At 41.9% G+C, this 10,214-nt stretch overlaps 1 protein-coding gene across 1 annotated transcript; it reads left to right on the top strand.

Moving 5' to 3' along the window:
* Window positions 1-535: 535 nt before the first annotated feature.
* On the top strand, window positions 536-9,737 carry FAM114A2 (family with sequence similarity 114, member A2). Its single transcript, XM_010134291.1, has 13 exons — window positions 536-745; window positions 946-1,045; window positions 1,517-1,612; window positions 1,899-2,011; window positions 2,997-3,131; window positions 3,290-3,448; window positions 4,459-4,582; window positions 5,840-5,919; window positions 6,640-6,768; window positions 6,975-7,114; window positions 7,898-7,970; window positions 8,562-8,615; window positions 9,339-9,737. Exons 1-13 carry the CDS (start codon window positions 536-538, stop codon window positions 9,435-9,437), a joined length of 1,512 nt encoding a protein of 503 aa, XP_010132593.1. The 3' UTR covers window positions 9,438-9,737.
* Window positions 9,738-10,214: the final 477 nt, after the last annotated feature.

Here is a 10,214-nt window from a genome sequence, read left to right as displayed (position 1 = left end):
GCTGGAGCTCATTTCATATTCTGGGTGGTGTTAAAGCCCTGACAAAGCTCAGCCCTAAATACAGAAATGAACCAGTCGCTGCCTCCCTACCTGCCTGGCTTTCCAACGGCCTTCCCCATTCGTACCCGACAATCTTCAAAGCAGCTGTACCAAGCAATTAGTTTTTGCCTTTTTTTTTTTTTTGTGAAGTCATGGATTTAATTAGATGAGGACTTTTCGTACCTTTTATTTGCTTTTCAGAGTTACCAAGCTGTTTCTTTTCTGCAGAGAGGGTGTGTCGGTTAGATAAAGCCACGTGTTTCTGTGGGACTTTAAACTTCCAGCTGTGACATTTCTTCCAGTCAGCTGTAACTTGGTGTACACAATTCCTTACAAACATAATCTGTTCATGCTGGTATGTGTGGCACCATGAAGGGATTTCTGTCTCAGTTGTGATTAATATTTAAAGCATAAATGTGCTGCTTTTGAACTTACGTCAAAGTGTACAAGGGAGTGATTATTTTATCTGCTTTGCCTTCTGCTGGTGTTCATAGTCATGTCTGAGAAAGACAGCAGTGAAAATCTGAAAGAAGAAACCTCTCACGAAGATGAAAATGAACAGGAAGCAGAAGAACTTGGCAGCAATGAGAGTGATGAAGAGAGGGAGCAAGAGCTTGAGCCCGTGCCTATGACTCGGAAGAGACCTGAGCCAAAACCCCCAAGCCAGCCAGTTGCCACAGAAAAGCCCGCAGCTGAAACCCTCAAGGTATGCTCCTGTGCTCATTCTGAACAACAGATTTTGTGTTTCATGGCTTTATGCACAGAAGAATTTTGACAGTAAGCCTCACACTGAAGATTCACATTGCTGTTTACCTGAAAAGAAAAAGCTACACAAAAATTATGTAAGTTTTGTCCTCTCCTCACCATAATACCTGCATCACTCTCTTCTGCTTTCCTTTGTCCAAGGTCTCAGATTCTCCTGCTGCTGTTCAGACAGGATGGGGGTACTGGGGAAGCTGGGGGAAATCCCTTCTGTCAACTGCATCTGCTACTGTAGCTACTGTAGGTAAGGCTCTTTCTGGCATTTGATAAATGCTTTAACCATACCTCACGTCTTAAGCTTTTGAGCTTGTTTCTAGGGCAGGGGATTTCTGTTATAGCAGCAATTATTGGAAAAATGTCAAGAGAATTGTTCAAGTAATGGGGAAAACTCTTCCCAGAAGGTACAGTGAGATGAAGGAGATACGCACAGCCAAAGTGACTTAGAGGTTTTTAAGGTGTTTCCATAATTTTCAGCTGGTATTTTAAACTGTATGTAAACTGCTTGTGTTTACAATTTGATTTAAAAGCTGTGATAAAACCCGAGTTCTTTGTTACTTTGGTATGCAAGCTGGGCAGCAGTAGGTTTTAGTGCTGGTTAAACTGTCTTGAACAGGAGAAATCCAGAATAATAAAAACCAATATGCAGCCCTAATCCTGTTTCTGCTCTGACTTGTGTTGTGTCTCACCGTTAAAGTAATACTGCTGTCTCCTTTAGGTCAAGGTATTTCAAATGTCATAGAAAAAGCAGAAACCACCCTTGGGATCCCCAGTCCTAGTGAAATCTCTTCAGAGACTAAAGATGCTACAGGAGGTCAGTTTTTACTGCATGACAACAACACTGAAATGTTTCTCATAACGTAATCAGCCCCAAAATAACATCCCCTTACTCTGCGTCTTGCATATCGTGGTAGAGATCTCTGTGCTAAAATAATGTTCTCTTGCTTCCTTTTGCTAGCTCTGGAAAGTAGGTAGGAAAACAATCTGGATTCCAGCCTTGCTCCAGGCTGACACTTGGTGTTTGTTGATTTTCTCTACTCTGCAGCTGACAGGATTTTTTGGGGGGAGTGAGGAAGTTAATTCTCTGCTTTCTAACGCAGGGAGCGAGAATCCTGGTGCTGGCAGCACGGATACAGTTGAGGATGGCAGTTCCTTCCCTATTGCTGGGGCTCTCGGAGTTTTGTCAACCATCTCTACGGCTGTCCAAAGCACAGTGAGTGAGTGGGGAATGCAGGACAAAACGGGTCTAAGAGAGCATTGGGGTTTTTGCCTTTCATCTGAAATATTGTAAGAGGAAACTTTTAATTGTGACTTTTGTGGGCTCAGTGGTGAGAAACTGTGTAAACCTTCAGACAATCTTTTTCCTGTGCCTTGCTTCTAACTGTCACTTCATGTATAGGTTGATGTAATTTGGATAGTTCTGTATTAAGTGTTGATACATAACAAAAAAATAAAAAACAACCCCAAAACCCTAACGGTGGGCTGTGTGGTGCATGCGTTCCCGTGCACATCGACTCTGTGCTCACTTACCTCTGCTCCCTTCCTCTAGAGTGTTCAGGAAAATGCAGGGTCAGACTCATTCCTGCAATATTTCCACTGATTTCCACAGAACTGTCTAGAGATGAAATCCATTATCTTCTTCAAAAACTTGTGTGAAACTAGCCCAAATTGCTTGGAAATCAGCTTGCTCCTATGACCATGAGAAATGCACTTCAAAGGAACCCATTACCCTCCGAAACTGGGCTTTTGTGATCTGCTGTCTTGTCAATTTGCCCGTGAATCTGAAGGAGCTGCAGATGGAAAGCTTCCTGCTGCTTTTAAGGCTTGAACAAGAGTTAGCCACCAAAACCCACAGGTGTAGTGTTTTCTGATTGGAGGGATGAGAACTAAATACTTTAATGCTTTAATGTGCTGAGAACCAGTTTGTTCACCACATAGAAATGTATTTCCCATCAGATCACTGCAGCTGTCTGAGTGCTATATTAAACTGTTGGAGGATAATGTACTGTGGCTCTTTCCATGCCCTTCTGCTCTCTTTCTGGTGATTGGGGTTGAATTTTAGGGTGACAATGACTAATTTGGCTTATATGTGAGTGTCTGGCATAACACTGCTGATATAAATCCCCCAATGCAATTTCTTCAGTTGTGTAGTGTTCTGTGATTTTTATATGCTGACTATATCCAAATCTGATTCCTAGGGAAAAAGTGTTATTAGTGGAGGTCTGGATGCCTTGGAATTCATTGGGAAAAAGACAATGGATGTAATAGCTGAGGGAGACCCTGGATTCAAGAAAACAAAGGGCCTAATGAACAGAACCTCTACGTTATCTCAGGTGCGGCAGTTCCATGTCAGCATCTCGTTGGTTTCTCTCATTTCTCCCTTCTTTTGTGATTCTCTCATTACAGAATCATTTTTACTTTGAACCAAAAGCCTGCTCCTGTATTCTGTATCTTCTGGCACTGACCTGAGCCCTCTGCTTTTCTTTTTCAGGTCTTACGAGAAGCAAAAGAGAAAGAAGAGCAGCAGACAGCTACTGAGGTTACCATGGCTACAGAGAAGAAAGCCCATTATGGGTTACTGTTTGATGAGTTTCAGGGTCTTTCGCATCTGGAGGCTTTAGAGATGCTTTCCAGAGAGAGTGAATCAAAGGTAATGGCCTTGAGCAATTTGCCTTCTATTTTGAGTTCAGCTGAGCAGGGAAAAAAAAATTAGAAATATGTGAATATACATGTAAAATCAGGTGCTCAGAACTCGCTATAAAATGACTGATGACAGAACTTCACTTGGATCCCTGCGTTGTGACCTGGTGTTTACGTGGGAGCATTATGTCCTGTCCTCAGCTCCTGGAGCCATTCTCCAGCCAAGCAGCCTCAGCTCCCGCGTGTCTTAAACAACTTTGCAAAAGTTACTCTCTCTCCTCATACTCACTTGTTTGCTGCCTTGCTCCGGAGCAGAGTATTGTAAACACGGCAGACATTGTCCCCTGTTGTAGCAATCCGTGCTGTATTCTTACGGTGAGCCTACGAGCTGGAGCGGGAAGAATCACCCGAACACCAATGTGGTGTGTAGTGAGACCCGTTTATTGTTTACAATGCTTCTCTATTTATAGACAGGGGATTCTTGCTCACGTGACTGGTTACATAGTGATTGGATGTGTTCCTTGTCACACAGACAGCATGCATCTCTTAAGGCGCTATGATTGGACACAGGAGTTAGTTCACTCACAGTTTCTGATTGGTTAGGGTTAATCAAACAGGAGCTAGTTAGAGATACAGTTTCCCACACAATACTGTTGCAGCTGGGTTTTGGTTGCTGAGTTTCCCAGAGAGAGTAGCACATTTTTCACAGTTCTAATTTCTGCTAGAATGATACCAACACCTGTCTTGGGCCAGAGCAGCACATAATTTCTGAGGTCATTCACCATTTTTCTTTTATCAAAGAATTATGAACAACTCCTTAAGAATCCATTATTATCTAATGGGGCTTCACAAGTAGCTCTCTTACTGTTTACTCTTTCCTGCAGGAAAATACTGCTTTCTCAGTAATATCAGTCTGTGGTGATTTTACATGCCCTGTAAACCAGCACAGCATCTTCCATCCTGTTCCTTTTTCCCTGTTGGATTTATGGTTCTCTCTTCGGCTGTGTCACCCCTAACCAGGTGAAATTGGTTCTGAACGCCCTCTCTGGAGAAGAGTTGGACTCACTGAAGGAGGAAATGGAAGAGCTCAAGGAAGCATTTTCTTTACCTGAGTTCTTTGAAGAAGAGGAGGAGGAAAAGAAGGGTAAGAGAGACCCAGATTCTGGGAGGAGAAGTTGGTTCTCAATGAAATCCTCAGAGTAGAATCAACCAGTCTTGATTGCTAGCAATGGGCATGGTGCCAAAGTTAGGTTATTCTTTAGCTGAATGCTGAATCCTAAAGCTGTCTGTAGCCCAGAGCATGGCAGGGAGCAATAGCCTGTCTCTCTGGAAGGCTGCTGTGTGTGTTAATTCTGTATCAGGAATGATTTCTTGCCAGAGCAGAATTATTGTTGCTTGACTCCTGGGCAGTTCGTACAACTAATCTTGAACCCAGATGCAAATTCAAAGAGATGTTGGGTTTCCCTGACCATCAGGGAAGGACTGAGCAGAGTTGTCCAACCAGTGGCAAAACAAAAGGCCTTTGTATTTATTTTTAGATGAGAGTTAGCCACACAGACCGAAAGGCTCAGAGGTGTCTCCATACACAGAGCCATCTGATTCTTGAGGATTATGCAGATTTAAATGTAAATGTCTTGCATTGCTTTTGCTTAAATGGTTCATCAGGGAGGGCTTACACACCTGCACTTGCTTTCATTTAACATTTAATGTACCTTTTATATTTGCACACAATGGATCTCACAGCCTTCCCCTACTGTTAACATCTGCCCTGTCTTATATAGAACCACAGGCTTTAAGTGACATTTCAGGCTCTCCAAGGTGATGCACAAGTTAGTGGATTACAAAATGCTGCCTGTAAATTAAAATAGAATTACCTTAGCTACAAAACCAGAATTGAAAAAGCAAAAGCCAACCTTTTGACACCGGTGTCAAAAGGTTGGCTTTTGCTTTAAGTGACATTTCAGGCTCTCCAAGGTGATGCACAAGTTAGTGGATTACAAAATGCTGCCTGTAAATTAAAATAGAATTACCTTAGCTACAAAACCAGAATTGAACACAGGCTTTAAGTGACATTTCAGGCTCTCCAAGGTGATGCACAAGTTAGTGGATTACAAAATGCTGCCTGTAAATTAAAATAGAATTACCTTAGCTACAAAACCAGAATTGAAAAAGCAAAAGCCAACCTTTTGACACCGGTGTCTCCACCTTTTCAGAACTTAGCTCATGAATTGTATTTTAAAAGACCAGGTTTGATACATACTTGCCTGAGATGGTGATTGAAAGAGAAATAGTGGAAACAGCTGACAGTTGACTAGACTTGTGCAGAACTAGTTGAGCTGGAGGTGCTGCTTATTCCTGTGCCTGTCCTTTGTATGGATTCTTTAACTCTCCTGTCCTCTAGGAGATGAGGAGTTCACAAAAGAAGTAACAGAGTTGTTTTCAGAACTGCATATCTCTTCAAAGCCAGACAAACTGATCATGGTGAGTTATATTTCCCATCTTCTAAAAGCTGGAGAGATTCCTCACAGAATGGCTTCTCAGTCCTGGTTTGCTCGTGAAATTAGCGAATGTATGAAAAGAAGCCGTGTTTTAGATCCTTTGACAATGGTTGGTAAAAGAGCTGGACCTTTGACTTCATGGGGCAAAATCATCTTCTGTAATGCCTTTGGCTCTGAATCAGCAGACACCAGCGTCTCTTTGCCCTGTCACTGGGCAGTAATAAAGGCACGCTTGTCACTGGGCCCTTTTGTCACGGGCAAACATAACTGGGAGCAGTAAGCCTTCAGACACCACAGTGAAATCAGCCTCCAGTCATTAATTGAAGCCCTCTTGGTACAAAGCAGCTGGTTTTACTATGTTCGGATGTTAGTATGAGGAAGAATCACCTCCCTTGCCTTCATTTCGCTACCCTTCAGATCCACCAAGTGGCAGCAGCATTCTGCAGCCATGTTTTTAAAGCACCTGTTAGTATGGTCTTGCTGGTGAACTCCAGCACTAGAGAAATGACTGCTCTCAACTACATCAGTGCAGCCAACCCTCTACAAAGTCCAGAAGGTGTTGGGATTGTTTGTCCTGGTTCTTCTTGCCAGCTCAGGAGTTGTAGCTGTTTCCTTCCTGCAGAGAGATCCAATACTCCATGTTTTATGGTGTGAAGCAGCAGGGCTTCATTCCAGTCATTAAATACGACACATCTTTGTACAGGTGAGGATATCTGCTCACGAATGGATAGCACAGTTCAACAGTAGTCTTCCTAAAGAAGAAAAAGAGAGTGAAGAAAACCAAGAAGTAGAATCCAGAGATGGTGACCATGATGCTACAAAATCAGTAGAGGTAACTGAGTAATGAAGGAAGGGGGTAGCTGATCACGGAGTGTTTATCTGGCTGCCAAGTTAAGGTTGTGATTCCCAGAGTTTAGGGGTTCCTATTTCTGTGTATATTCTAAGGCCTGAAAGTGCAGTGTACGTTGTGTGATTCACTTGTTTTAAATAATAAAAGCTGCTAGGTTTTGTGTGATTGGGGGATTTTAACTCTTGCAGGATATTCATGTGTTTGCCATCAGAAGTTTGGCTGAGCTGACAGCGTGCTCCATTGAAATGTTTCACAAAACTGCAGCCTTGTTTCTACGTGGTCAGAAACAAGAGGTGACAGCCACAGACAGAGCCAAGACCCTTTCACAGTGAGTTTATCTCTTAGTAATGTAGCGTATAATTAATTACTAATGTTACTTATTGGTATCATATTGATTAAACTGTCTAATAATTCTTTGCAAATCCATGGGATGCAGGACTCTTGAATTCTGTGGATGTGCTCGGGGTTGCAATGGGTGGCATCACAATCATTCAACAGAACTCCCCTGTCTCTTCTTTTTTCCAGCTTAAAATACTTCCTGATAAGAAAGAGGAAACCTTACTTGAAAGCTTTTGGATAGCCAAGAGAAATGTTTGCCCTAAGCTTGTGCTAGTTAATAGATAGACATTTAAAATATGACAAAGCAGTTGTGCAAAAGTGATTCTTAACTACTTCTTTGTTAATCATTTAGTATGTTAGGTACGTAAAATTATGGCAACTAATTAGTAGACTGCTCTTACAATAACGAGGTTTTTCTTTTATGTCAGGAGATACTTGGCAAGTGTATGAAATATGCAATACTTTCTAATCCAGAAAATGACACTTGTAATTAAAAAAAAGCAAGTTAGAACTGTAGTGCTGTTCCTGCTTGAGTGGATGTGTCTGTCCTCTGAATGCTGTTTCACATCTCCAGCTTTATTTATTTTTCCATCCTAATTTATTTGGGGAACTTCTGGATTTTCACACACTGTTTATATGCTCCGTATCAGTTTTGGTTTAATTTAGCTTTACATGCATGGAAACAAGGTATTTGTGTTTTAGGGGCACGCTAAAAGGAAGTTATTCTTGTAAACTGTGTTTACTACATGCTTTATCTGCTCTTCCTCCACAGAATGACGATTGTGCTGTGTAAAGAACTGTCAGCTTTCTCTAAGGAGTTTACTATGTGCTTAACAACTGCAGGGGTAAGAGTGACACCGTAGTTCTGAGGAAGGAGATGTGGTTAGTCGATTACAGCCTTGGGATCTGCACTTCCAAGTTCCATCTGCTTTTTGTGTCTGCACATTTATATATGTGGGGTTTTTTTGCCCTGTGAACTGACCTTCAGGTCAGTGTTCCCCAAATTGTGGCAGCCAAATGTCTGTTGACCTTTCGAATGCCTCCTGGTGCGTTTAGCTGGGCACAGGGCCGGGTTGGGAGTTGATGCTGACAGTACTGAGGAGATGGAAGAAAATAAGGTTTGAGATCCTGTTGTGGATTTTCCAGAACACTCGGGCGTTATTGAAGATAGTATCATTCTCTGTAAATTCTCCAGCTGGCCGCAGTTCATTTAAAGATGTAATGCGTGAATCCATACAGGACTTGTGTTGGGCATATGTGGCTTACTTTGTCCTTATTTGCATGCTATGGGGCAGGTCCTCTGCAGATTGTGACTTAGCTTGCCTGTAGTCAGGGGACCAATAGTGATTTTGAACTTACTGAGGATTTAGCTTTGTCTTGCTTGAAGAAATGTGATCAAATTTTCAATCAGGATAATATATGTCTGGTCTCTGCAGGTCAAAGAGAAAGCAGACATGCTTAATCCCTTAATCACTGGAGTGTTTTTGGAGGTCAGTTCTGCTAAAGTTAAAACTTTAGGCTAATACTTAAAAAATAGAGATCCTGTTTTTTTCCATTAAGGTAACCTTATGCATGCCAAGTTCTCTAACCCGTGGTCTAAGACTCTGCTTACCTATTTAATAACTTAAAAGTGTTAATAAATGTCTGTAGATTTGCACAAGAGATGAGTTACTTGGAGAAGAGTGAGCCTTTTGTGGTCTCAGCTGACAGTTATGATGGGTCAGAAGACACCTATTAAATTCAGCAGCTTGGATTTCTAAAATGTAAATGTCCAAAGTCAAACCTTAGACGAGCTCAGAAATTAGCATGCAAGAGTCCCAACACTTCCTAGCTGTAAGTTCATTCTCAATGCTTATGAACTTCGAGGTATGGTAGGAAAGGGCTGCTTCCTGTTGGTATTTTCTTACCTTCCTGCCACAGCATGCTTATGCTCCCCTTTGAAATAAATTCTTCTCATCTATTATCGAAAACAGTATCCTGCATTCAGTTTGAACTTGATCTTGTTTGGCAGTTTTTAGGCCACTTTCTTTTTGCCTAGTGGCATAAAGCCCCTCAAAAACATAATATTAAATTGATTTCTAGAATGCAGCCTTAAGAATCGGACAAGCTCTAGGCTTCTGTTTCTTATGTTCTGTTTGAAATGAGCATGTGATGAGTGAAACTGATTGGTAGTGTAATTATTCATGTGTGTATTTTGATTTTTGTTTTCACAGGCTTCAAACAGTGCTTCGTATATCCAAGATGCCTTCCAGCTCTTGCTGCCTGTGCTGCAGATCTGTCTTATTGAGGCTAGAACGGAACTATCACAGTAATAAAAATCCTTTTAATTAAGAACTTTTTGACCTTCCCACTTCGTAGTTTCCATGCTGGAGAATGATGTAATGGCTCTTATTAAAGGGAAAAAGATTAACTCTGATTGCTGCTGCTGCAAGAACGGTGATTAAATGCAGTCTGGCAATGACAGCTCTTACAGCACGTTGAGAGATGTGATTAGCATAGTCCAGGCTGGTGGACAACGTGACAGACTTACCGTACGGATTGCTTCTCAGTTTTCAGGGACTGTCTGTATCTTTTCACCGAAATCCCTCTGCTCTGTGTTAACAAGCTCTTTGTCTTCACACTCCAGAGAGCTTCTCAAGTGCTGGAGAAGGGAGTAGCAGGTGACTAGTTACTTAGCTAAAACCATGGTGTGATTTTTAAGTCAGAGAGACATAATTATAGGTTCCTGATAGCTCTGTGCTGGTATTGAAGTGAATATTGGATAGGAGGTGCAAATATTTATGTCTATGAGCCTTGCAGTTCCTAGGCTGGAAAGAACAGAGCAGAGAGCATTCCTTATCATGCCACTGCTGCTAAAGAGAAGGCCCTTCAGAAGCTTCCTGAAGATGCCTGTTAATGACTCAGGGATGTGGGACGGGGACTCTCACTAGGGTGCCGTTTCTCATTCTCTTGCAGAGTGCTTGCTGCAGCACGAGCTGGGAAAATGCTGATCTGGCCCTAAGAATGTGGGTGCTTTGTTTTATAGCAATAAATGAGAACTGGCTAAAAGGGGCTGATTGGTGTTTGGGTAATTTAATGAGAATTCAGCA

Source organism: Buceros rhinoceros, unplaced genomic scaffold, assembly GCF_000710305.1.
Source record: "Buceros rhinoceros silvestris isolate BGI_N320 unplaced genomic scaffold, ASM71030v1 scaffold25934, whole genome shotgun sequence".
Classification (NCBI taxonomy): Eukaryota; Metazoa; Chordata; class Aves; order Bucerotiformes; family Bucerotidae; genus Buceros; species Buceros rhinoceros.
Note: the sequence above shows the minus strand (reverse complement) of the source record. Positions and strands in the feature narration are given on the sequence as shown.